We start from the raw sequence: 25209 nt of genomic DNA, 5'->3' as shown, positions 1-25209 counted from the left end.
ACTTTCCTCTCAAATTTTTATTAAACTCTGGAATTATCTGATTTATGTCATTTTTATATGGGGGTGAACCAAATAAAAGGGAGAATTTTATAAAACCGAACCTGATAAAACTTATTCTACTAATAAACCTGACAAAACTTATTCTACTAATAATATGTTTAAAGTAAAATTTTAAAATCCTAATCTTGGAAAATCCTAGTCTTCTAAAATTCTAAAATTCATTGGTATCCTGGGGAAAAGAACCATTCAATCTGATCAGAACAGACTTCAAGTCAGCACCAACTAGGTTAGTGGCTATGTAGGTATGTAAACCTCCTTCTTTTGGAGGAACATGTGAAACATGTTTGGTTGTTTGATTTGCAACACAGTAAATTATTAGATTATTTGCTTATTACTACAGTGAAGCACATTAAGTGTTGAGAATCACAGAGGTTGGAAAATTAGACCTAAATCATAAATCCTATCAAAAATTGGCAATATTTTCTGCAAAGCACACAGCTTACATTTGAGTTGCTACTAATTATTGAAATAAAACTTTCAGTTCCTTAGATATTGGCTTTATATTTCGTGAACTTACCAATTAAATCTTACTCCAAAACCTGCTTGTTAAGAAAATATTTAAGTGGTGTCCTTGAGGATTTGTTTTTGTCAACAAAGGGTAAAATAGTGTTGTTATTGCCTTTCAATACTGATACAGTGCTCTAATTTCATTTTTGTGCATTATAAAAATGTAATTACAGAACCCAATTAAAGTGCCTCAGCATTCCAAATTTCATTTTAGAAAAACACTTTTAAAAAATGTCATTTAAATGATACCTGGTCAGATGACATTTCCCAGAAATTATTCTTTATTTAGAAACAAAAACAAGACAAAAGCAATTGATTTTAATCCAAAATGTATTTTTTCTTATAAAAGAGGCCGACATACTCACTGTGTCTACTCTACAGAATTTGTCCATTTTATTACACCACGTGTCAATTCAAGTTACCTAGTCACTGCAAAAACTCGTGGCTAATATGTGTAATACAACACAGGAGGAGGTATTGCTCAGTTCAACTACTCTTATATACTTAAAAAAAATACAGAAATGTTTTTGTCCACTTTAACTGTAGTCCAGACATAAAAGTTACATGAAAGTTCTAGAAAATGGAATTATTTGGTTGCCACAGTACCCTTTGAAGCCAGTTAATTAAAATGCTGAACTTGTACATATTTCCCTTGGTCAGGAGCAGCATTGGTGAAGCTTAAACTTCTTTCCAGAAAGCAATATTTCTCTGCTTTTTTTTTTTTTTCAAGCACAGCTGCAGTCTTAAGCTTTTCTTTGAAGTAGGTTTAGTTAGTTTGTTTTTAGGACATATTTGTTGGCACACCTATAACAGTTGCTTTCACTTCCAATGCTGTACTTTTTTCTTTGCCTGTTTCCCAGAGGTTGATTAGAGGAGGATAAAGCTCGCTGAATGTGAAGGTTGGTTTGTGTAAATAATTCCTCATATAGCCATGTCCAGCATCACAGTTCATTTCTTGAGAGAGGCAACTGAAAAGACATACCACACCAATAATCCCCAGAAAGCCTCCAAGGCAGGCCATAAAGGTTGTGGTGTTACTCTTTTCATACTCTTTTCGATCAGGGTCCAAAGCTTTTGTGGTGACATTTACACATTGTTTCCTGGTTTTTTGATAGATGGTGGGGATATCAATACAAATTTTGTACTCAGTTGATGGGTTCAGATGAGTAAGATTATATACCTTGACATCAGATGGTATTCGAGCACTTTGGGCAGCATGGGAATTTTCAGTCTTGACAAAAGCTGTCCACTTAACACTGGATTTGAGAATTTTAGAACTTGCTTTCCAAGACACCAGAACTGAGTTGGCCTGAACATCTTTTATTTTAATATTTAAAGATTCGTTGTTATCCTGGGGAAAAGAACCATCCACTTTGATCATAACAGACTTCAAGTCAGCACCAACCAGGTTAGTTGCTATACAGGTATATAGACCCCCTTCTGTTGGGGTTACATCGTTTATATCTAGTGTGCCTTCAGAATGGACGTAGAACTTGTCTTTCAGAGTATTAGGTAAGAGTTTTTGACCAGAAGGTGTTATCCAGTAGATTTCAGGCTGTGGCTCTGCAGTAGCCCTACAATGCAAGGAAACATAGCTCCCAGCTTCTAAATCCAGATTAGAAGGGAAGCTCTCAGGAGCTATAAGAGGGAGACACATTTCCATCATTTCCCTGAAATGCACCTGCCGAACATTTTGTCCTTGGAATTCAGGTGGGTCCACGCAAAATAGTGAGTCTGGCTCCATAAACCGAATGTTGGTTTTGTTCATATTAATCCAACGGATGACACAGTCACACCTGATTGGATTGCTGTGTATGCTGATCTCTTTGAGGTTTGGCAAAGACTCAATTGTTCCATGGTACAGGGCACTAAGGGCATTGCTGTTGAGCATGAGTGATTCCAGCTTGGGTAGTCTGAAAAATGCATTTGGGTGAATGTAAGACAACCGTGGGTTGTTTGTAGCTTCTATTTTTCTCAAATCTGGCAGGTTATCCACAGCAAGACTGTCGATGGAAATCAGCTCAGGCATATTATTTATTCCCAACTCTTTTAAGTGTAGCATATTGCTGAAATCACCCCTCCGTATTCTATTAATGGGATTTTTATTTAGATCCAAGAATTTGAGGTTTATAGCTTTTTGGAGAGCAACATGGGGCACTTTAATAAGCCTGTTGTCATAAAAAGAGATGCTTTCTAAGTTTTCAAGTCCAACCAAGGCATTATCTGGTATTTCCGTGAGGTTTATACCAGCTATAACCAGGCTGCGGAGATTGATAAGCGGCTTAAAGTTCATGTCTTTGATTCTGATGATTGGATTTTCCCCAATCATCAGAATCTCCAGATTGGGAAGAGCATCAAACCACTTACTGTTGATCATCTGCAATCTATTTGAATTGAGATGAAGTCGGAGAAGATTATGTAGGCCAATAAAGGCTCCGGGTGAAATTGTAGAAAGCAAGTTGTGATTAATATAGAGTTCTTGTAAGTTGCTCAGTCCAGACAGACATTTTTCAGGCAGTTCAGTTAGTTTGTTTTCCTCTAAATACACGGAAAGAAGCTGAGGCATCTTTTTTACATTAATATTGGTGACTGAAGATAAATTGTTTTGAGATAAGTCCAGGCCGGTGAGATTTACTGGAAAGTCTATGGAGTATTCAATTTTTGCAATATTGTTAGTCTGTAGGAGCAGAATCTGTGTGTCAGCAGGCAATCTGGCTGGGAAATTTAAAAGACCTAAATCATTACAATCCACTGTAGATGCTTCCATATAAATGGATCTGGGTGTAAACCAAGGCCTGATTTCACATGTACATAATTGTGGGCAATCCGCTTTTTTATCTACAGCTTGTACTAGTGTAGTGATAGCTAGGCCAAGTAGCACATGAATTCGGAGTGGCATGTCCTTCATCTTAGCTTTCTTCTTCAGAAATTTAATGGGCCCTTAAGGATTCCACAGTCACTGCTAGGAAGTTCAGTAAGAGTTGATTGATCAGGAAAATAGTTGCATTTGTCAAATGATGAATGCCATAAAACTGCAAAGTTTTTCTTCGTGGAAATAAGTGCAGGTGCCACAATTGTCTTGTCCAGAAATGTCACGCATATTGGAACAAAGATCACTATCTCCTTTATGATAGAATACGGACACACTTTTTGAAGATGGGTTATGTATAGATGGTCCCAGGAAATTGAGCAATTCATTTATTTAGGAGTGTAATATTCAAATCCCATGCTTGTTCAGTACTTGCAGGAATAACAGCATGGTGCTGACTACAATAAAGTGGAACAGAAAAGAAGAAAAGAGAAGAATAATTAGTCCAAAAGAAAAAAAAATACCATCAGTAAATATCCATTAAGTACCTATCATTATCTTACATATAATATTGTTTCAAGTTTATAATTAATTCAATACATTTTGATGACTCTGTTCTTGTGACTTTCCTTGGCCCACACATTGGACAGGCTGAGACATGGAATCTTTAGAAGGCTGGAATTATATTAAGCATAATGAATATGCTTCCAGAATTTTTCTGTTATTTCCAATCTTTACTTGTTTGTACCTGGTCATTTTGTTTATTATATTTGTCATTCTCTTTGACAATTAGTTATAGTGAAAAAGAGGAAAACTTTCAATGATGATGGCTTGCTTTTTTCTCTTAGAGAAGAAAAATTAGATGCTTATAAGTAAATAATACTGTTCAGTTACAATCAAATCATTTAGCCTGTGGTTCCTCAGGTTCCCAGGAGACAACATTTAGAAACAAATTCATGTTCATGAAATGAACTAGAAGTAGTGTAAAAGTATTTAGCTGGATTTCCCATTTTCACTCATGTTTCTTTCCATAGTCTCCTTTGTATAAAGTGACTTGAATTTTCCAGTATTTGGAAGAGATTGTCTCACTTGCCATAGGTGTGCCTGTATATTGTCATTCTTCACTGAAATTCGGATTAATGTTTGACTGTTTTATTTTTCCCTGAAAATAACTTACATCCCATTAGTCACTAACAGTGAAAAAGTAACTTTATTACATCAGTAAAACAGGCACTTAAGTATTCCTTCTTTTAAATGGATACTGATGTCTTTATCACATAAAAATAAGCAATCCAAAATCAAGTTGCAGTTTCTATATGTGTTGTATTTTAAAATACCACACTACTTTTAGATATATACTCCATCAGTTGGACTGCTAGTGAGCTCTTCCTGCAAATGTCCAGGAAGCTGGAGCAGGCCTGGACTTTTCATTCTGGGACTTTTTGCCTACCAGCAATAGTGATCTGCTGCATGATCATTTTGTAAATACTGTTGATTTTGTTCTAAGATAGGATGGGTGTTTCAAGGACAGGGACAAATATATTTGGAGAAATAGTCTCTACAGAGAGAGAGAAACATTTTTTTAATAAAAAAATTGTTTTTCAAAATCATAAATTTGCAGCTCAAAGTCACACCTAATTTTCCTCATATCCTTTAAGAGATGTGCTTTTTTTTAAGGTTTTATTTTGAAATAATCTCTACACTCAACATGGGGCTCAAACTTATAAACCCAAGATCAAGAGTCACACGTTCTACTGACTTAGCCAGCCAGGTGCCCTGGGACGTGATTTTATCTAAAATCTGGATCATGAAGTTCAGATAACTACTAATTATCTTGAATTAAAAGTGTCTTTGCTTTTCTTTTTTCATTACTTCATCTGTTTGCAGATCTAAAATTCCACTTTTAATTAAAATATTTTAATTTTTAATTGATGTGTAGTTGACATACAATATTATATTCATTTTGGGTATACAGCATAGCGATTCAACAATTATACACATAACAAAATGCTCACCACCATAAGTGTAGTTATCATCTGTTGCCATACTCGGTTATTAATATTACTGACTACATTCCTTATGCTGAACTTTTCATCTCTGTGCCATATTTATTTTATAACTGGAAGTTTGTAGCTCTTAATCCCTTTCACTTATTTCACCCATCTCCCCACTCCCTTCCCCTCTGGCAACCACCAGTGTATTCCCTGTACCTATGAGTATATTTGTGTTTTTTTATTGTTCATTTGTTCTGCTTTTTAGATTCCACATATAAGTGAAATCATATGGTATCTGTCTTTCTCTGTGTGACTTACTTCACTTAGTGTAGTATCTTCTAGGTCTATCCATGTTGTTTGCAAATGGCAAGATTCCATTATTTTTTTTATGGCTGAGTCCTTTTCGTTGTTGTTTTGTTTTCAACTAGGACTTCTGGCTATTATTCCTAATCTCTTTTAAGCAGACACTGAATCCCTTGAGGACAGAATCTAATACAGCTCCTTCTTCACTGAGGATTCCTGATAAATCCTTGGCCCGTAGGACCCTCCACAATCCTCAGTCTCTCTTCTCTTTCTGTATGTTTCTCCTCATCTTCTGCCATTCTGCATGCAGCCTCCCCTCGGTCAGCAGAGCTCTGGGTACCTCACCTTCTCTCTGCCTGGAATTCCTGTTTCTTTGTTGTAAGTTAACTCTTACTGTTTTGTCAAACCTCAGTTCAAGCATCACCTCTCCATGAAGCCTTCTGTATAAGCCCTCCCCTCCAGCTGTTCCTGAAGCCTTCTGTATAAGCCCTCCCCTCCAGCTGTTCCTGACTGCCCTCCACCGTGATCCCATGGCCCTAGCACACACCTCTGTCAAAATATTTACTTGATTCTCTGCCTCACCAGGTATTCATCTCCTTGAGATCCTGAGGCCTGCCTGCCTTTCCATCCCAGCTCCTGGGCATGGTAATTAGAATGTAGTAGATTTTCCACAGATGTTTTGAATGAAAGGATAAATGAATTATATTAATAAATGTATATATTCATCTTCTCTACATATAATTTAAGCAAGCAAGTCAATCTGTTTAATTTACTAACTTCAATATTCACCTGCTTTAACTTGCATGAATCTATTATACAGAATGCATGTTGCCTATATTACTAAAATCCAAAGACTAAATTTGAGTATAATCCAAAGGAACATTCGACTTTAAAGAAAAGTCAATCTAATATTATGTCTGCAGTTTATTCCGTAATTTATTCAGTCAACATTTAATGAGTACCTTCTGTGTTCCAGCTACTGAGTTAATAGCTAGAGGATAAAAAAATGACTGGACATGTTCTCTTCCCTCCTTAAGTTTTCAGTCAGAAGGGGGAAGCACAAGTCAACAGATGGTTGCAATTCACTGTACAGCTGATATGGGAGCACATAGGAAGGATACCTGAATACAACTAAAATAGAAATCTACTTCCTCTTTCTTCCAAAAATGAAGAAACAGCCTAAGGTACAAAGTACGAAACATATTTCTGCATGTTCCCATAAATCAGTCATTTGAGAACTAAGAAAGCATAACTTCTGCCAGTTAATCAGTTAAATTGTCTTTCTCCAGTTGAGCAGAGAGGCCTATGTCCTTACGTTAACTAGAGGATTAGAAATATTTAAGATGGAAACTTTTTTGGGGGACATTAACCTAATAATGCCACTTTTTAGTTGGAAATTATTCTTTTCTTTTCTCAAATTTATATCTTTGTTTAATTAGAAACTCTTTTCTGACCTCATTTCATTATTTATATAACCATATGCCAGAAACAACCATATTTGAACTAGATTCATTATGGAAGCTTTTGAAAATAAGGAGAGTTGTGATAGTGAGCAAGTTCAAATTTTCTTTCTCTAGATCTCTAGGAAGAAATTGTCAGTATGAGAAGCACAATGGAAGATGTGGAAATTTTGCCTTCCTTCATTGTAATATTGATTTTTTTTCTCATGTCTTTGGAAATGATTATGATGCTTTCACTAATGGACTCTTTGGCATAGACTGTTTGCAGGATAGTAAGGCAGAAATAGTATCTTATATCTTAGTGCTTTATGGTTTTCAAAGCCTTTTCTTATTCATTGTTTATTTTATGTTAATAATAACCTTGTGGGGTGGGCCGGGAGGTAACTTTAATTCCTTTTTTTTTTTTTAATATAAGGGTGTTTGAGACTTATAAGGCAGAGATCACACTGCTAATAAATGAGGGGTAACAGTAGGACCGAGGTTTTGTCTTTAGGCTTAGCATCTCTTTCTAATAATCCACACTGCATACACATGTAGTGATGAGATGAAATAGTTTTAACAAAAGGCTATTGTAGTGATTTTATTTCTCAGCAGAGCTGTCATTACTTTGGTCTTCAGCCTTTCAAGTTTGAAAAATTAACTTTATCAATCTACTAATAGTGGTTAGTGTGTGGTTCACACTAACCGAACTCACAAGGGACAAAATCAAAATGCCAGTATGGGGGTGCCTGGGTGGCACAGCGGTTAAGCGTCTGCCTTCGGCTCAGGACGTGATCGTGATCCCGGCGTAATGGGATCAAGCCCCACATCAGGCTCCTCCTCTATGAGCCTGCTTCTCCCTCTCCCACTCCCCCTGCTTGTGTTCCCTCTCTCTCTGGCTGTCTCTATCTCTGTCAAATAAATAAATAAATAATCTAAAAAAAATAAAAAAAAATGCCAGTATGTTACAATGAGAAATATGACTGTCAGGAGAATACAAACCCCCAAATCTGCTGGTCAATTTTGTTGCTTCATTATAAAAAAAAAATGTAGTTGGAAATACAAATTATGGATCTACAATTTGCTTGTGAACATGGAATCAGAAGCAGGTAAGTCAGGTTGGAGTTCTTAATTACGATAGTCATCAGAAATGATAATTTAACATAACTGCTTTAGTAAAAGACTGTATTATCACAGGAACCGGACCTTGAGTCCCATGGCCCTAGGCTTAATCTTAGCCTTCAACCCTGTGCTGGGAGACTTTTGCTGGATTCATTCTTGGTCACCTCTCATCTATGTCTCAATCATTTCTTTATATTTTTTCCCCTTACTGAATATAAAATTGTCAGACATTAGATTATTACTAGACATTAGATTATCAGATTATCCTCTTATCAGATATGAGATTATTCAATTATTACACCTTCCCTAGATATGAGTTTATTAGGGGCTGTGTTCAATTTACTTTTGATTTATGTTAGCACATTTGATTGGTTGTTTAGTACCTAGCCCAGTACCTCCAGTGTAAGGGTCATTAATCAAATATGTGCAAAACAATAACTCATAAATGTGTCTTTCTATAATTTGTATTGGATGATGGCATATGGAATAGTGATGAAAATGTCTTTTTTTCCTTCCTAAGTAACTACCAATAAGCAAGACAGCCAGAACAGAATAAAGAGAAACAGATACACCCCCAGATTTTTACAGACTTCTTTTCTTATTGTCTGATGGTTAAAAAGTAGAAATATCACAATTGTACTACAAAGCATCCACTAGCAAAACAGAAAATGGTTCACTTTATAGGCAGCAATTTAAAAACATAGCTGTTCTTTAAAACCACATTTTAGCTTTACTAAGCTGAGAAAATGGTTTCTGCTGTTGGCCATTTTGGGATTTGGGCTAAATAATTATAATGGTGGTATTGATTTTAGAGAGATTTTCACTTGTTTTTTATACGCATATGTATAAAAATTTTTTAAAATATCAAGCTAATTATTAGTCTCTTAAAAATAAATTGACCAATTTAATCCCATTTTCATTTTTTGAGAATTTTAATGCCATAGACCCTCTCACTTTTATCCTACCTCTCCCCATCTTTCCCTCTCCCACTTTTCCTTTTTGAATGCATTGAAAAAAAAATAAGCTTTTAAAAAAATATTTCCAAGCTTAGAAAACTTGCATCTCATAATTATTGGTATACTTCCATAATTTCCCATGCTCCATCAATATGCTGGGAAATTTTTTCTTCTAAAATAAGAGTAGGAAAATTGCACTTCAAAAAAATCAGTATTTCAATTTGAGTTTTAAAGGTTTAGGAGGGGGCACCTGGGTGCCTCTGCTGTTAAGTGTCTGCCTTCAGCTCAGGTCATGATCCCAGGGTCCTGGGATCGATCCCTGCATCGAGCCCCGCATCGGTCTCCCTGCTCAGCGGGAAGCCTGCTTCTCCCTCTCACACTCCCCTTGCTTGTGTTCCCTCTCTCGCTGTCTCTGTCTGTCAAATAAACAAATAAATAATAAATAAAATCTTTAGTAAAAAAAAAAAAAAAGGTTTTAGGACCTTTGCTTGCTCTGGAGCCTAGCATAGGGACTGGAACATAAGTCTTAAATATTATATTATGGATGGGTGGATGTAAAAAAGATAACATGTAGGCAAAGTAGCTTACTTTTTTTCCTTAAAATATAGTAAATAATTGAGGCACCTGGGTGGCTCAGTTGATAAAGTGTCTGCCTTCGGCTCCAGTAATGACTCTGGGGTCCTGAAATTGAGCCCTGCATCAGTCTCTCTGCTCAGGGGGAAGTCTGCTTCTCCCTCTCCTTCTGCTCCTCCCTACTGCTCATGCTCTCTCTCAAATAAATAAAAAATCTTTAAAAAAATATAGTAAATAAACCATACAAACTATTGTAACTGACAGTGTATATTGTTACTAACATTGTATACATTGTCATTAACTGATTCCTCTTTTTTAGGGTGAACATTCATGTGTATGGTCCTATTCTTAGCAGCTAAGAACCAACTCATAATTAACAATTTTCTTTTCAGTTTTCTTTTTTTTTTAATGTAAAGCTATTTTGGAAGGTCATTTTTGTACCTTCTTTTAGTTTTAAAAGCACCTGAACCTTTATTATATATTAAAGCTAAATAAATTATAATTGAATATTATAAAAGTTCAGAAGATAATGACACGTCACCAGGAATGAAAACTGACATCTCAGGGAAATGTATTATATAAAGGCTCTTTTATTTTTTTTATTTTTTTTTATAAAGATTTTATTTATTTATTCGACAGAGATAGAGACAGCCAGTGAGAGAGGGAACACAAGCAGGGGGAGTGGGAGAGGAAGAAGCAGGCTCACAGCAGAGGAGCCTGACGTGGGGCTCGATCCTATAACGCTAGGATCACGCCCTGAGCCGAAGGCAGACGCTTAACCGCTGTGCCACCCAGGCGCCCCTATAAAGGCTCTTTTAAATGACTTGAATGAATGAGTCCTACAAGTTCAACGTGAGCCCTCATTAGAGCTTATCATTTATCTACTCTTTCATTTATTCTTCCATTCGTCTTTCCCTAAATATTTGCTGAGGGCCTACTGCATCTATCACTGTGCTTTCATTTGTAATCTCATAAGATTTGTAAAAACTTTAAAGATTAAAGATTATTTTTCATCGACAGAATATAATATGACAGTTAAGGCTTTTTTGTGTGTGTGGGGGATGGTGGTGGTACAGAAGGCCTTTTAAAAAAAGTTTTAAAAGCATTTTAGGATGTGGAATTTTCATTCAACGTAGTCCTTTGTGCTTTTTGAATTTTTTTTCACAGTATCTTTCATTTTTCTTATTGGATCCCCCAGGTAGATTTTGCCTGATGTAGAGTCAAAGTCCTAAAACATTTTATGTTTCAAATTATACATATAGTAAAAAAAAAAAAATACACACACACACACACAAATATACACACACACATATATATAAAAGTGGCCAGCAGCATGAAACTTGACAGTTTAGGGTATTGAGAAAAAGAAATTTTAGGACTTCTAAAATCTTACAATATTTTTAATAACCTGTGGATACTCATTATAACTTGAGATTGCTTGAATCTAAAAATAGAAATTGTTTCTACACATAATTATATGTGGAAACTTCTAGGGCAAAAGCTTCCTTTTCCTAGGTCAAAAGTTCTTTATTCCTTAGCTTCATCTGTTTTTCATCACATAAGAAACATTATTGAACAACCACGTTTTGGCAGGCGCTGTTGTAGGTGCCGGAGAGTTAGCAATAAATCAGATGCAATGTCTACTCACAGGTTCGCAGTTATCGAAGGTGTGGCCGGCACAGAATGCCGTACAACAGATTTGACACAATAAAAGTATATGCACTTCTCTGCGGATGTAGCAAGGAGAGGATGCTTAGCTCTGGCCATCCCACAGAATCAGTCTGAATGTTCTGTGTTTTGTCATGATGCTGATTTAAAAAATCAACTGAGGTATACTGGGGGAAGACAGGGGGAGAAGATTTAAAATCCACTATCTTTCAGATGAATTTGTACAATGCTAAGCTTAAGAACAAAGTGTGCCTTCTTCCCTGTACCTCATTATGTGTATTATAAAGACTACAGAGTCTGAAGAAGAGAAACATTTGGATATTTAAGTTCAAAAATTGGTGAAGATAGGAAGTTGCCATGGCTACATTAAAGCCCAGTTTTTCCTTTTCTTCTATTGCAAATTGCTAGCTAAGTTCATTTGTGTAAGGAACTTAAATTCTATTTTCCCATTATCTGACTTTATATTCCTTTGTTGTAAGACTCAATCTTTCTTCAATTCTAATTGAAGGTTCCATATCTCAAAGATGTTGTTGAATTATACTAAATGCATTCCTATAAAAGGGTATTCATTTTTCCTTGAGAAATATTTATTTTCCGGTTTTTCAAAACTAATTAATTATTTGAATTTGTAGGTCAACTTCCAGGAAGTAGATAATGTTAACTAGAATAGTTTAAGGAATGTTATAGTATTTATCTGTTAATAAAAAATCGATAAAGAGAAAGAAAATTTGCTTTATGATATGAAACATGGGTCAGGTTTACTGGATGATTTTATAATTGTGGATAGGACATCTTACTTTCCTGTACCTCAAGTTATGGATCATTAAAATTTAGACATTGGTTATATCATAGTTAACGTTCCTTCCCATTCTCAAAGGGTATACTTCTCTGTGAACATGAAAGGTTTTAAAAAAGATGTCTAAAAATAGCTGTGGGTAAACTGAGTTACTCAACTTAAACCTTTGTATTTAACTGATTGCAAGTTTACATTCAGTACTCTAGGCCTATGTCATTAACGCATTAGGGTCAGTGAACTTTAATTATGAGGTTTGTAAACTCTGTCAGATTAATTACCTGGAGTTATTCCTATTTCATTTCATGTTTATATCTACACAGTAGTAAATGAAGAAGAGGGTTGCTTTAGTCACCAAATTAAGGCACACTAACCACTGGGTAAGTAAATTGCCTTGATTAGGTCCCTTGATTGAAAAATGAGTTGTCAGTTACTATTAATATTGACATATATACAGTATAACCATTATGATTATTTTCTAAACTGAAAGCTAGGATTTTTAAAAAAAAAATTATTTGAGAGTGAGAAAGAGAGAGAGAGAGAGAGCACAAGCACAAACTGGGGGAGGCGAAGTGGGAGAGGGAGAAGCAGACTCCCCACTGAGCAGGGAGCCCCATGAGGGGCTCGATGCGGAGCGGGATCCCCCGACCCCAGTCATGACCTGAGCCAGAGGCAGATGCTTAAGTGACTGAGCCACCCAGGCACCCGGAAAGATAGGAATTTTTGAAACTATTGAAGTTTCAGTCACCTGGATATATTTGGTATCATATAAAATCAGCATATTTTTGGTGTAGTAAATTCTTAGGTAGAAATGGGTATGGAGATCCATTGGTTCTCAACCTCATTTTGATTGTGAAACCCTTTGTTCTCATAAGGTCTTACTTGTATTTACATTAATTCAACATAGGAAAGATCTATTCTGGTTAGCACAGGAGGTAGGGTGGTGTTGGAGAGTGTGGGAAGGCAGACATCTGGAAAGATCTAGATGGTACCCAGGTTGGCTTTCCTGCCCATGGCATCTGATCCTGAAAGGGCTCCAAAGACCTCACTTTCTGAACCATCCATCCTCTCTTAGAAATAAAGTAGCAGAGGCTCTCAGAGGTGAAATGACTCATGCAAAGGTGGCTTATTCTAAAGGACTATTGAAAATTTGGAGACTTTAGGCATTCGTTCTAGTGTAAATTCCCCCACCAACATCTCAGTCTATAGGCCTGCCATAGTTACATCTATTTCGCTGGGCTCTCACCAAATCCAAATTGGCTTCTCTTCTTGCAAGGTGGGAAGAATCCCCAAGTGTGGTGGGATAGCACTCAGCCTTCATGGTCAATGTTAGCTGCCTAGGGACAGAGCAGGGAAAAGGGAAATGCTCAGGAAGAGGGTGGGTATAGTAGTAGCAGTTAATAATAATACATCAGTGCCACACATGTGCCACTAATCTTACACCTTACATGCATTCTCACAGGTAATCTTCAGGTCCACTCTTTTTGTAGACACTATTATTATCCTTACTTTATGTATAAGGCCAAAAAGGTTAAATGACTTGCCAGTTCCCTCTCCCTCAGATGTACATTCAAATCCCTTCATTTTGCCTCTGAAACCCAGTCTTAACCTTTAACCTTGTTAAATTAATTAAACAAGAAGGCCGTTAGACTGAAGTGGCCCTTAGGCCAGGGGCCCATGTAAGCAAACCAACATCTAAGCCTGTCAATGCCTCAAGGTTACAAAATTGAAACCAACCAGGAACAGCCAAGTCGGCTTTAAACTAGAGTCAATCAATATTTCTCTGTTTTTGCTCCCACACTTTCTCTATAAAAGTCTCTCTCCAAGTGCCTGTCAGCGGAGACGCTTTCAGTAATATTCTTCAGTTTATCTTTTAATACTAGCAAACTCTACTTTGTCTCAAATGTTTATTAACATAGCACCCATCATCTTACTATCTTTTCAGAAAGGTGTTTTCTCCCACTGGATGGGTACACTGGCTTTTGTTATTTGTTTCTCCTCTGATTAAAAAAAAAAAGTTTTATGCAAATGAAAATTTGAAGGCAGCAGACTGTCATAGAAGGGGAGCAGGAAAAAGAAAACCCATTTTCTGGGTCTAGTTTTGCTGTGCCAGTCAGATAAACCATATTGTTGTCTTAGTTCCGTGTAAAATGTGGGGTTTGAATGAAATTTTCACTATTGTTTCCAAATTGATTATTAACGTTCTGTGAAATCCCATAGAGATTCCCTATACAGTTGCCATTATACAGAAGACTGTTAATCAGAGCAAAATTAGTTTTGTTATTGTACAGAATTTATGTACTGAAATGTAATGAATACCCACACAGTTAATGGATACTATCCTTGAGACTGATTTCCTTAGATTCTAGCATTTTCAGATTCTCACAACTGATGTTTTGAGATTCTCAAACTGGCTTAGATTCTCTCCTGTCCTTATGATAGGAGTAGCTATAGGTACAAAGAAAAAAAGAGGAGGGTAGATTTGATATTATTTTGTGTCCCTGTCATCTTCAAGATATTGTATTTGAACACAGAGAACATTCCTGCAGATCTTAAGTCGTGTACTATTTCCATCCCTTATGAAATTAAGCTCGGGATGAATTTCTCTTAGAGAAACCAAGAGTAACTTAAATAGCACAAATTCTTTTTTTCTCCCAATCTTAAAATATGCTGTTAGGCAGATTTTGAGGGAGTCTTGGACTTTTTATCTTTTTTTCTTCTGTTTTCAGATTTGAGGCTTGCGCTATGTGGGGAGATCCATAGGAATAAAGTAAAACAGGGTCAGGATAGTTTTCTTTAAAAAAATAATTCCAAATGCAGCACCCCCAAAGCATGAGATTTGTGGAAGCTAGTTATAGCCTAGCGACAACTGAGAAGGATAATTTTCAGTGCAGAAATTCCTCCTTTACCATTTTCTTTTAGAAAGTGGGGAATGAAATCTGAGTGTCAGAAGTGTTTCATATTGGTGTAGTGATTCCTGTATACTCACAAATTACCAGCTCGTCGTGATACTGTCATTTCTCATTATGAAAAGAAATCTGATTTGTATTTATTTTTAATTACAGTTTTTGCTCAACTGAGCACTTCATTAATAGCATTATATGTGAAGTTGATTTTTGTACATGATTAGCAAAACAAATGATATTTCTAAGCCAGAACTCATCTCTTTATGCTCGTAGTCTGTGAGAATCACTTCATATATTGAGGAACTCTATAGTAAAGCATAACAGTACTTCATTCAATATTGTGTGAGAGCCAGTGGATTTTGGTTGCCTGATTTGCTTTTTTAACTTCTTTTTTTATTATTCCCTTGTTATTTAGCATTTGTTTAGCCCAGAGTGTAGGTGTCTTTGGGGAAAAGCACTCATTTATGCATTATCCTTAACATTCACTCATCTTAGACTGTAGTATAATCATCTTGTTTTCCAATTTGCGAAACAAAGTAATGGAAATTTTTCTTCAGGTTATAATTGAACTATATAGATCTCTATTTGGGTGATTGACAGTATTTTGGCAGCGGCATACTGGAACCATGCAGACCCAAGAATTGAGAGAAGACCTTGTGACCTGTGATGACTTCATTTCTAAAGTAAGATGCCCCTTAAGTGCTATAATTACATAATTTTTGTAATACCCTTAAATAAATAAGCTCAAAGCTCTTCCAGTACTTTGCCTGGTGCAAACATAATCTTACTGACAGATAAATTTACATAGGGATTTCATGAGGTTTTCATCATGTTTGGTTGCATTTTACACATGTGTCTAACTATGGCATACACATAGGGTGTGAATTTTACTGGGACCAGAAGTAGTCTATGAAAGGATTCTTAGGACATTTACAAATTCATAGAGAATTTGGAGATTTTTTTTATTTGTATCTCAGAAGCAATTTATATGGGTAAATAATTACTCTCTTGGCAAAATATGTGTGTGCACGTACCTGTCTATATGAAGATCCCTTTAGTTCTGTTCAGAAAATCTTCAGTGCGATTGACTAAACTCTTGTACTAAAGTTTCCCATTTTGTTCCAGTTTTTATTTCTATTGGTAGGTATTTAGGGTCATTGATTTCACTAGGCATGAATTTGTATTTAAAAATTTCACATGAGTGAAGAGGAAAGCTCTTCCTACATAAGCTTTCCTTTTTTCCTTGATACTTTTGATTTCAAAAAGCTCATTCTTATTGGTAGGTTCCAGTTTATTTGGGAAGCCAGTGCAGTGGGATGATTTGTATATGATGCCTCCTTTTATCTTCAGAGACATTTCCAGCTACATTCAGAGATAGTTTCCCTAGGAATCCCCCGATTGAATGACAAGAAATACTCACAGTACTGCCTTACAGTACAATGGCTTGGAAATGCATGTCTCATGGAGACATCAATTATCCTACATTTCAGATGAAAGCATTTGGGGGTAATTATGCAGATAATTCAAGCAATTTTTAAATCATTTCCTTCTTCATTAGAAGACAGCCAAATACCCTAACCTAAGTCTTTGAGGTCTCCATTCTTTGAGTCACCTGAAGACTGTCCATCTCACTGGTGTGGTTAAAAGAAAATAAATAAACAGTGATTCCAGCTTGAGTTGATTCTACGGAGCAGGTACATGCATGCTACCTTGTGTTTCTGACCTTACAAGTATTGCTCTCCCTAGGTCTTACACGGGAGAGCACATCATGGGCATATATGTGCCCCCCCACCTCTCCAAAGAAACAAGAAAAATAGTTTCTTCTATATTGTTGCCGCAAATAAATGCTTTTATACCAATCTCAGAAAGGATGGCTTTTAAAGCAGAGATATGTTGCAAAAGGATGGTAGCAAAAAGGTTTTCATCATATCTGTGCTCCTTGATTAGTTCAGTTTGGCAGAACAGAAAGTCATTGGTTTGTAAAGAAGATGAGAAAGCCTCTGGACAAAAATCCCAAGATGTACTACAGGTAGAAAATGAAGACTATTTAGTTGCAATATGATTAGAGAAAACTCAAAGTTACATTCCAGAGAAGAATGTTCCTCTGACAAAAACTCAGGGCACAGAGTCTCTGGGCAGTTTCGTTTCTGTTCTGCCTGTGATAAAATATTGTTCTTTTCTTTGCTACTAAACATAACAGCATAAATATCAGTGTGTTTTATACTTTTACTAAGGATTGTGAAAATAAATTTTGAAAGGAATTGAAATAAAATGAGGTCCTGTGATTGAAAAATTTGTTCAAATGCAGCAAACAAGAGAATAAACCATAGCACCACATTTCAAGTGTGTCATGGGTCAGCGCGTGGCTGCCATGAATCCAGTGATAGATGATGCTTTTCTGTTACTGTAACTTAGAGCTGATAATACCGACACGGTCTGTATCATTAGTTCCTTATAATGAGCTTGGCATTGTCTATTTTCATTTGAAAAGTGCCAGATTTCCTTCATGCTGTATGATTACCCCCTAACACTCCTGACAAACTGCTCCAAACAACAGGGCCATATTTGCGTCCAGAGCTGTAAGATTTTAAAACAGAATGACAACAAAAACTCCATTGAAAGCTTGACAAAAATCTTGTTGGATTATGGTTTTGAGTTTCGAAAGTAATCATCTAAGCCAGGTAAAGAGGTAGTTTACATGTCTTTGTGCATGTGCGTGCATCTTTCAGTGAGAGGAAACTCATTATTGGACCAGTCCTGGACTCTTTCCCTAACACTTGTGTTGACAAATGATGAATGGGAGATGACCTGGTGGTACTTTGGAGAAGCCTGAAGGGGCGGACAGAGTTAGTTCTTGACATGTAGTAGGTCAGCGAAGCTTTATGATATGTTTCATGTGTGGAAATAAAAGGTCATATATGCAAGTTAAAACTTTGAGTTTCCTTCTTCCTGTCACCTACCTTATAGCCACTTAACTTTACAGGAATATCACAACAGCTCTTTACGTGGGGTTCATTATGTAGGACCGCCTCATGTAAGACAACCTTGTGAGATTTGGTTCCCCTGCGAGATTCCCTTGAATTCATTAGAAATTATTATTGACACAGGGGATCAAATTAATTCACATTATACCTGCTCATAATGGGCTTTATAAGTTTCCAGTGATATTTGACCATATCCTCTTTAAGGATTAGGCTACATCTGGGTAATGAATATTTGAGGGAATATGAGATCCCTAAAAACAGCGACATAAAAAAAAAATGTATTGCGGGGTTTAGGTAGTGAATAGAAAGGACTAAAGTTAAATGAGGAAGTAGAAAAGACAAAATGGCTGTTTCTTTGAAATGGAAAGTAGTACAATTGGTGGTTCCTACCAAATTTTAATTTTGTGTTAATGGGCAATACAGGCCCTTGCTATAACAAGACTTCTTTTGCAACAGCTCCCTCAGGAAGAGCTTAAGCAATATGCCAACTTAAGCATCTTTTTTTTTTTGGTGGGGGGGAGGTTGCATAGGGCTGGAGGACCAGTCATGGAAAAAGAGTTCTAGATATTAATGAGGACAGAGGGTGCTTTCAAAATAATGTAGATTTGCACCCACTTTATACTTAAAAGCCTGGAATTCATCTCATGTATAGATTAGATGAAAACTAGGTGGAAAACCACCTGTTTGGAAGAATTTCTTAGTGATAAACTCTATAGGTAATTTAAGAATATGTTTCAAAGCTATCATTTTAGGCTAAGTAAAGCAAACGGTTTTACAATATGGTATAGTAGCTTCACAGGATAGGATATAATATGTTTTTATTTTTGATTACTGGATTTCAGTTATGAAAAGACATTTTCCCTTCACGCTATTACATGATTCAAAATCTAGACTCCTTTAAATTTGATCTGGGACATTCACCTAGATTTACTATTCATCTGTGTCCAACCAAAATTACTTTGTGAAATAAAGTTAATTTACCATTAATTTCTGTTGCAGGAATATTTCATATTGCTCAATGAAAAATTAGTCAACATTGATTTATATTATGGGAACCTTTCTCTGAAGCTGAAGAGTTGTGGGTACTTTATACTTGCTTTTAAAAATATTGGGGCGCCTGGGTGGCACAGCGGTTAAGCGTCTGCCTTCGGCTCAGGGCGTGATCCCGGCGTCATGGGATCGAGCCCCACATCAGGCTCCTCCGCTATGAGCCTGCTTCTTCCTCTCCCACTCCCCCTGCTTGTGTTCCCTCTCTCGCTGGCTGTCTCTATCTCTGTCAAATAAACAAATAAAATCTTTAAAAAAAAATTATACTCATATTTTACATATTTTCTTCAAGTACAACCATGTAATAAAGTTTAGATCAAACCACTGTGGATTGGAGTTCATGATATAAACTGCAAATAGAATGAGATTTTTTTTCTGACTTCTGTTCATTGTAATTCATGTTTCTGGTTAGTAAGATATAAGATTTCTTTGTGATTATTCCTGGTGTTAGATAGATTTTCTTGGAAGGTATAGTTTTGTTTCCGTGAATGAAAACTGTCCTTAATTTCGGAGAATTAAACCATGTCAGGATAATGAAGAATATGGAGTTGAAAAATTTTAGTTTGAGATTTTCTTTAATGACCGATTCCCATTAATTGTCTGGAGAAACATAGATTAGAGAAAAAACGTAATTTTCTCAAATGTAGATTTAATTCCAATATCCATAGGCAGATGGGGCCATTGATGATTTATTTATCCTTGCATTATTTCACTACAGTACTGATCCTAAAAATTCCTTAAGGTCCTTGTCATTTCCATTAATTTCCTATTTCTATCATATAACAATATCAGCAAACAACAAAAACAACAAAAGTACTAGCAGTCATAATGGGCTACGTGGCAAAAATTTAGTTCTGTTTTCATATATGTCCTTATTTAATTCCCACACTAATCCTGTTGGCATGTGCTGCTGTACCCTCTTTACAAGTGATACCTGATTATACACCGCCTTACCAAAAAGTACTGCTTCCAGTCACTATCCCCGTTTCATTTTCCTTTCCTACCAGAAATGATTTATTTACTTTTGGTTTATTGCCTGCCTTGCACCACACCAAACCAATTTTCTAGACAACTTTTCTCAACACTGACAGACTTTTTGGTTTGCTGTGGGTGGAGGCCAGACCTTGGTGGTTGCCAGCTGATAGTGAACAAGTGGAAAGTAGTCATTATCTCAACAGCCTCAAGTTTGTGTCTCTAATGAAGCCCAGTTGGAATCAAGAATCTGTGCTGGAAAAAGATCCTTACAGAAGACACTGCTCCCCTAAATACGTTAGGGCGTAAGAAAACACCCTTGATGTAATAAAATTCATATAAACTCTGTTAAAGACAAAAGTTCGTCCAAACCAAAACAATAGCTGCCGTCAGTCAAGGCTGGGCAAATATTGTTGGCACTAAATTTCAGCGGAAGAACCCAGAATTCGTGAAGCACACAAAATGAGTAAAATTTACTTGAAAATGTAAGCTCTGTATACTAGATTCTATGATATTATCAGTGGACTCAGATGTATATAGGGTGACCCAGAGCTTTGAAATGGACAGCTGAGCGACGGCAAAGAAATCTTTGGGGGTTCATTATGATCCAATGATACTGCTCACTAGATCTGAAAGAACAAACCTATGGTCTTGACATTTAACATGAGCATGGAAAACATTTATTGACTCTCCTATTTGAGATGAGAACCTCAGGAGCACTACAATTAAAGCATGTGGATTAAAACAATTCCTTTCAGACACAGTGAGATAGAAAATGCTTCCTGTGCATGTGCAGAATCTTTTTATTCGTTGCTTTGTGTTCGGTCACCTCTTCTTGAACATGCTTATTTTAGTATTTTAATGAAGAGAAATGGGTTTAGTGTAAGTGTACAAAGAACAAACAAAGACTTTTTGTGTGCGACAAAGGGCCCCCAGGGCTGAAACTGCCCCTATTCCCCTGTGACTGATCGGTGGAGTGTAAACTATTTATAACCGAGTGTTGTCAGAAGTCTCTCCCTGATGGAGGACTGCGACGGGAGGCGGTTTGATAGGTCCCCATAATTCAAGTATCAGACTTTAAATACAAACTCCCCTTATTCTGAGTCCAAGAAGAAAGGAAGGAAGAGATGGAGGGAGGGTAGGGAAGAATAGAGAAAGGAGGAAGGAAAACGGGAGGGAGAGGAGGGAGGGGATCTCTGAATCTGCACCAGCCTCTTTCACTTTCCAGCGAGAGAAACTCTAAGTATTGTCTATTCATGAGCATCTGCAAATCACATTGCGGCTTAACTGTCTCTTCCCTGATTTAATAGAAACTTTGATTGTTTTCTAGGATTTACATTCAGAGTAATTGTTTTTGCATTTTAATATAGTAAGAAGTAGATTGCATAAATGCATAACATATTAGAAATGCTATTAAGCAAATGATTCTATGTGGTACTGTTGAATGAATGTTTTCCTTTTCTCTTCTGAACAAAACACAAATTTCTCCAATTATTTTTAAATTGATTGTTCTCTATTGTTGCCCAAGGAAAAGTGAAAAAAAAAATCTATTTGTGTGTTCATTCCATTTCTTTGGTATGATTAAATGGAGCAGCAGAAGACTAATACAACATTCAGGCAGGTACTTTTCCCTCCAAGATCTGTAAAGGGCACTTTTATCTGCATTCTGCGTATAGAGTGTTTTCACACACTGAGGCTTCAGTTCCTCCTACCTTATTATTTATATTATAAATCCCTAGTATCTTTTAGTAGCCATACCTCACCAACCTTTGCCTTGTTTGAGTTCCTGCCTCAGAATAACAAGTCCTTTAGTCAAGCCTGGGGTGGTGAGAAACTCGAGAGGGTTTTCACATGGCATTCCTGGTGATGGTGGAGGACATATCTGTTCGTTTGTTTTTTAAGTGGACCATTTTTCTTATCTTGTTCAAACTCCCTGAACTTCCAGAGAGAAGAGACTTCTATTGTTTCAAGAGCTGATAACTGAGCTCTTGTAACTCGTTGACCTTCCCACATTGGACCACTATCTGGGGAGTTTAAAAAGTTATCTAACTTGCCATTAGATATGGAGAACAATGACTGGAGCTTTTATCGTTCCATTTTCAGGGCCTTAAACGTTCTACATATTTGCCTTCACTCTCTTGGCTCCCAGGGGAGAAGTAAGTACGTAAGGGATGACTATTCTTCTTCCCATTTTCTTCAGCATGGAGGCATTAATTTGCGAGCTCCATGGTGCACAGATGTTGGTAACCCGATGTGTTCTAAGGTCCCGTGTAGCATCTTTGTGAATAGACTATGTTATGTGTTACAGGGAGATTAAGAATGTGCTTCCATGAAAATTAATGATCTTTTCTTTGCACCTTGCTCTTGTTTTTGGTTCAGAATAATACGCTTGCCTTGCTGAGCTCTTAGTGTATTTCTCGGCGTATCATGCATGAATTTGATACATACATCAGTGGAGTTAAATTGGCTAAGAGAGCTGCCGATGATAAAAGTGGGAATGCTGTATATGACAATGGCCCTATCACATTCATGTGACTCAGTCAATCTGTATCTATCTCCTTTATATTTCTATGGATTTTTTTTCTTTCCTACTTGCATAAATTGGTAGTATACATTATAAAAAATGCAAATGACAGAAAGCAAGCCCATTTTTAAAGCTATGAAAAAATAAATCTACTCTCAGGAGATTTGTTCTCTTGGGGTGGGAGGAACAATAAAAAGGCATGCCGTATTTGTGTCTTAAAAAGGTACTTTGAGGTTTTTGTTTTGTTTTGTTTTTTCCTTCTAGCAAGCTAAATAGCACATGACAGTTGCCACAGCAACCCATTTTTGTGATTTGCAGGATAGGGGAGCAAACCAGATGTAAATTGTCAGTCAATAGGTGTCCGTTGTCATAGAAGATGGTAACATACGCAGTCTCATTTGGTCAATTTATGTGCTTTTGTGGTGTTTTGTTCTCATCTGCTACTATCCACATGCTGTCATGAATTAGCATTCCATTCTCTGGCTGCATAATTTCTGAGTTTCATATATGACGTTAAGTGGAATAACTAGATGTCAGATTCGTAGAAGGTTGTTTGTTGCAAAATGAAGGTTATTTGACATCTGTTTTGTCATTTTTCAACATATTGACACTTGGATTCTTTGGTTTATCTCAGGGAGAGGAATCAAATTACTCTTAAAGGGCACTTTAAAAGGTTTTGTGAGTATTTTATTTGGAAATACAAATTTCTTTATAAATTTTTCAGTCTACAGAAATGAGTACATTTCTGTTTTCATGATTCCTTTGATGTGGCAATAGAAATCATTCTGCACTGGGAGCTCTTGGAAGTCTATGGTCAAGCTTTTGTCTCTGTGTTATGGCAAGTGGATCCATACTTTGCATCCAGCTCACTTCTAACTGCTACTGTACCTGCAACTCCTTTTCCCCTCCCCTTGTTTTTCCTCCTCTCATGCGTATAAGACTATCCCCTTCCCTCTGATTGCTTTTCCTTTTCTCCCTGTTGTTCCAGAAGTCATGACTCTCTTGTCCCAGATTTGCTTCTGCTTCCAGTGGAACGAGAGCCTGGGTATTTGTGTGCATATTTTTAATTAATGAATAGTGCAGCTTACAATTTACCAGAATACATTGATGTCTCTTCCCCAGCTTCCGCTTGGCAAGTTCTCCACATTTTCCATCCCTATTAACAACCCTCCTTTCCCCCACGTCTGAAAATCTTTCTTTAGCACGTGTTCCAAAAACCCAAACCCCCAAAAGACTAGGTAAAGGGATTAATGATGAGGCTTTTCTATTACTTAGCACCATTTTCAACCATTGCTGGCAACCATACTTAATACTTTCATGTATAGTATCTCCTCTTCCCTTTTTAAACTGAGAGCAGCAGCGATTAAAGTGATGGTGTTAGTTACTCAACTGACAGCATAATGATACTCAAAATATATAAACTGGGAGCACTAGCAGCAGATGTGAGAACATTTCTAGAACGAAAGTTTGTATTTGGTAAGCCTAACTCAGATGACAAAAGACACTTTCATTCTCTAGAATAATACTGAACGGTGGCTTACAGAGCTATACATTTATGGGGCAGCAGGACATGGAGGGAGGGAGAAAGAGAATTGTATGACTTCCGTCTCCTCTCTACTGGGGTTCCATCCTTTCCAACTCCATAAAACCAGCAGAGCTGTGAAAAATGAAGGCATGAATGAAGGAAGGAAAGAAGGAATTCCTTAACAGTAGGAGTCATTTTTCTAGCAAGGTTGACTTTCGGAAATGTTGCCTGAGTATAAGCCCAAACCCAGAGATATGAGTGGTGTTATGCTTGAAAACTGAAAATGAAAATATAGCCTTTCTTCCAAAGTGGTATCATAGGAATATCACTTTTCACCATTCCCACTTTGCCCCACACTTAACTGTAAGTTATCTTAAGTATTCAATGCAAATGCTTCATCTGGTTCTCCTGCTCTCTGACTCTTAAAATGGCGGTCAATAGATTCAGCCTAGTAATGAAAGGATCAGACATGGACTCTAATTCTTTCTCTTCCTCTGACATTGATTCCTTATCTATTAAAAGATGGGTGATAACAGTATCTTCACAGAGAGATATCATGAAAATTAAAACAAATAATGCGTTAAAAATTCTTAGTATAAAAATCATTATTACTGCATCAGTAACATAGAAAGTAATCACTAAATGTTAACCACTACCCAATTAATAATAGTCATAGTAATGGTTATAGCTTATTAGAATTTATTTTGACTTAGACTGATTTTGGAGGTGGAGATGTGAGAACAGGAGAAATGGCAGAGCAAAATAGAGCTCCTTGAATGGTATTTGACTTTAATTTCCATTAAAGATTGCAGAACTTTATTGGCCAGTGGATTTCTTTCCAGTGTTTCCTATGAAAATAACTCTTAAAAGGCACCACAATACTTGTCATCTCAGTTATATGGCATGTCTTAGAAGAAATATTATTGGAGACCAGGTACAAGTAAATTTGTCTAGACTTAAATGAAATGTTTTTAAACTGGTAAGAAGCTATTAACAGTTGGCAAATTGTTTTAAGTCCAGTATTTGT

The 25209-nt window shown here is 36.6% G+C and overlaps 2 protein-coding genes across 8 annotated transcripts in view; one reads left to right on the top strand and one right to left on the bottom strand.

Annotated features, from left to right (window-relative positions):
* The window catches only part of IMMP2L (inner mitochondrial membrane peptidase subunit 2), an 816344-nt gene that overhangs the window by 371753 nt on the left and 419382 nt on the right, over positions 1-25209 (top strand). The window lies entirely within an intron of this gene.
* LRRN3 (leucine rich repeat neuronal 3) overlaps positions 1280-25209 on the bottom strand; it is a 36158-nt gene continuing 12228 nt past the window's right edge. Inside the window, exons 2-3 of one of the 3 annotated variants that reach the window (XM_034670668.1) lie at positions 13471-13561; positions 1280-3834 (exon numbers count right to left, since the gene is read on the bottom strand). In XM_034670668.1, the coding sequence (XP_034526559.1) occupies positions 1349-3475 (2127 nt within the window). In that variant the 5' untranslated portion in view covers positions 3476-3834; positions 13471-13561 and the 3' untranslated portion in view covers positions 1280-1348. The remainder of the gene's footprint in view (positions 3835-13470; positions 13562-25209) is intronic. The other 2 variants (XM_019795038.2, XM_002915049.4) reach the window with 2 other exon arrangements.

This window comes from Ailuropoda melanoleuca, chromosome 1 (assembly GCF_002007445.2).
Source record: "Ailuropoda melanoleuca isolate Jingjing chromosome 1, ASM200744v2, whole genome shotgun sequence".
NCBI classification, from domain to species: Eukaryota; Metazoa; Chordata; class Mammalia; order Carnivora; family Ursidae; genus Ailuropoda; species Ailuropoda melanoleuca.
This window is presented reverse-complemented; position numbering and strand designations above follow the sequence as displayed.